The 2,739-nt window shown below is 27.5% G+C and overlaps 1 protein-coding gene across 1 annotated transcript; it reads left to right on the forward strand.

The window, feature by feature from the left end:
• Positions 1–839: 839 nt before the first annotated feature.
• Positions 840–1,963, forward strand: LOC119683713 (probable chitinase 10). Its single transcript, XM_038097524.1, has 2 exons — positions 840–846; positions 1,126–1,963. Exons 1-2 carry the CDS (start codon positions 840–842, stop codon positions 1,950–1,952), a joined length of 834 nt encoding a protein of 277 aa, XP_037953452.1. The 3' UTR covers positions 1,953–1,963.
• The last annotated feature ends 776 nt before the right edge of the window (positions 1,964–2,739 follow it).

Raw genomic sequence — 2,739 nt, forward strand, 5'->3', positions numbered from 1 at the left:
AGATTTACGAATGAAAAATAAAAACTGTACTAAAAGTGAAAAACGATTGTAAAAGTTACTCCAGATTTACCAATCGAAAACGGCATTAAGTTAAATATTGTGTGAAAAACTTGAATGAATTGGAGATGAATTGGAGTGAATATTAATTGAAAAAGTTACCCCAGATTTACCAATCAAAAACGGCATTAAGTTAAATCTTGTGTGAAAAAGTTGAATGAAACGCATTATAAAGGATTGATTTATGTTAAGCCAGTCAAATTTTTGAATAAGTTTTTTAACTTAAAAAAATTATATAATTAAATTTATACTACTAATTGGTATTAATATAGAATAGAACACCGAGAACAGATATAATTTTAAAAAAAGGTTTCTGTTTTGTAATATTTATTTATCAATTAAATTATAATGATCATTATTTAGACGAACAGTTCAAAGTATTTATCTTTGATTCACCATCCGCTAAAATAGGCAGATTCAAAGTAACTTAACTGTGCAGTTAAGCTGTTTGTGTCTTCGAAGTACATTTTTGAGTTGAATATGCCTAAACCAGGCGTATTCAAATTAAACTAAAATCATTAAAAAATCAGATAAGAGAATATAATATCGTACACTATTTCATATATATTCGGTTCCTTCATCCTTTTCAACACATCACAGCAGTTGGTGTATCTATAAAGTCAATGATTAATACACCAATGAGTTTCCTTATGTTCCTTATCATCTTTCCACGGAATTTAAAGTTAAGTGTTCATTATTTTGAAAATTCATAATTGACTAATAGAGTTTTAGTAGGAATTTTTAAGGTTATTTCATCAAACTAACGAGTTAGAAAGTAAGAAATGCCATGTAATAGGTGCTTAGCAGTCCTCCCGCAAATTGCAACAGAGGAAGGACCTATAGATTTAAGGATCGTTAGAATAAGTGTATTAAAATTAAAAGAGATTATAATTAAAAATGAAGTGATGTTCAAAACTATTAATCTTATATAGCTATATATATAAAGCTTTCATATATTTATATATGACATTTTGATAATTTCAGAAACCAACTGATTTATTTGCTTTTAATTATATTAATTATAAATAATACATACAATTGGAAATAATTGGAAAAAGTATATTTTAGTTTATTTTAGTGCATTCCTGGTATACCTTCTGCAGTCCACTAATACTTATGGGTTTTCATTGGTTAGCTATTCAAATAAAATATTTACTAAACGACAAAGTAGCGTTTGTGCCAATCACTCATTCGGAGACTTCGTTCAACATCCTGACGACTGTAAATTATTTTATCTTTGTGTCGAAAATGGTGATGCTGTTGAAGCAGCTTGTCCTCCAACAATGTTATTTAATGCAGAAAGTAAACTATGCGATATGCCAAATAATGTGAAGTGTTTAAACAGTTCGGATAACGAAGAAGTTCCAGATATTCCTGTTAATAGTCCGAACAATGAAATAGTGGATGCATTTCGTTATTGTGCCAGTCTATCGCAACTAGAAAACCAAAATCAGATTACTTTTGTTGGGAGTTCCAATAATTGCCAACGTTATTATATGTGCTATTATGGACAGGCTTTACTACAAGAATGTAGTGCCAATTTACATTGGAATCCAAACATAGGAAAATGCGATCTACCACAAAATGCTAACTGTAGAATTGGTAGCAATTCTGTAGTACAAAATGAGATCACAGTAAACAATAACCAACCTAATGTAGTCTCTAATAGTAACACAAACACTGCTACCAACGATCTGATTAATTGCCCTACTTATGGACAACACATATTTCCTCACATGGAGCGCTGTAACTCCTTTATTTATTGCGTCAAAGGACATGCAATTCCACAACAGTGTACATTCTTCAATCATTTCGACGTCATATCAAAAAGCTGTAAATGGAGAACCTCAGCCTTATGTGTGAAAGATTTAAATATAAATTTTCGGTATTCATAGTTAAAAAATAAGTCGGCAATTATAATTATCTATATATGAATATATGTATTCATGTATATGCAGCATAGATTTGAAGTTAAAAAACAAGATACTATTTGTTGAAAAAAAAAATTATATATAATAATATTATAATTATGTTTAATATTTTAGTTTATTATGTTCAAATAAATTAAATAAATAAATGTGAAACTATTAAATTTATTGACTGATAATATTGTTTTATATTTCTCTAAAATTTAGTCAACATTATATGTAATTATTTGTTATATGTAATATAAAACTTTTTAGAATTACAGTACGTTTACATTATTTCAATTAACGCATTTGCGCAATTATATCGCTAATTGTGTGGTATTAAGTTACATTTCCCATCCGTATGAGTGAAAATAATTTATTGAAAATAGCACAATTATCTATTAAAAGTATTGTGTGTTTAGACTATCGTACTTAACTCACTTGTTCTAATTTCCTATGTAAAATTTGTGCAAGGACGACGAAATTAAACGCATATCTACTTTTAAAGTCCGTTAGCTTTAGAAATAATGGCTCAAAAAATTCCATTTTAATATTTATGGGAGCATATTTTAATAGAACCGTCGGAAACAGATAGTTATGAATTAATATAAATTTCAAACAGAAACAATAATAAATTGTGAACTAAAATGCTGCTATTAAATAAGTTATAACTTTTCATTCACAAATTGATTTCATTTAATAAAATTTAAAAAAAAGGAATATAGAAATGCACGAAAATTTTAAAATTTTTTTTTCATTATACGCTTAAAAA

The sequence above is a fragment of the Teleopsis dalmanni genome, chromosome 1 (assembly GCF_002237135.1).
Source record: "Teleopsis dalmanni isolate 2A chromosome 1, ASM223713v2, whole genome shotgun sequence".
NCBI lineage: Eukaryota > Metazoa > Arthropoda > Insecta > Diptera > Diopsidae > Teleopsis > Teleopsis dalmanni.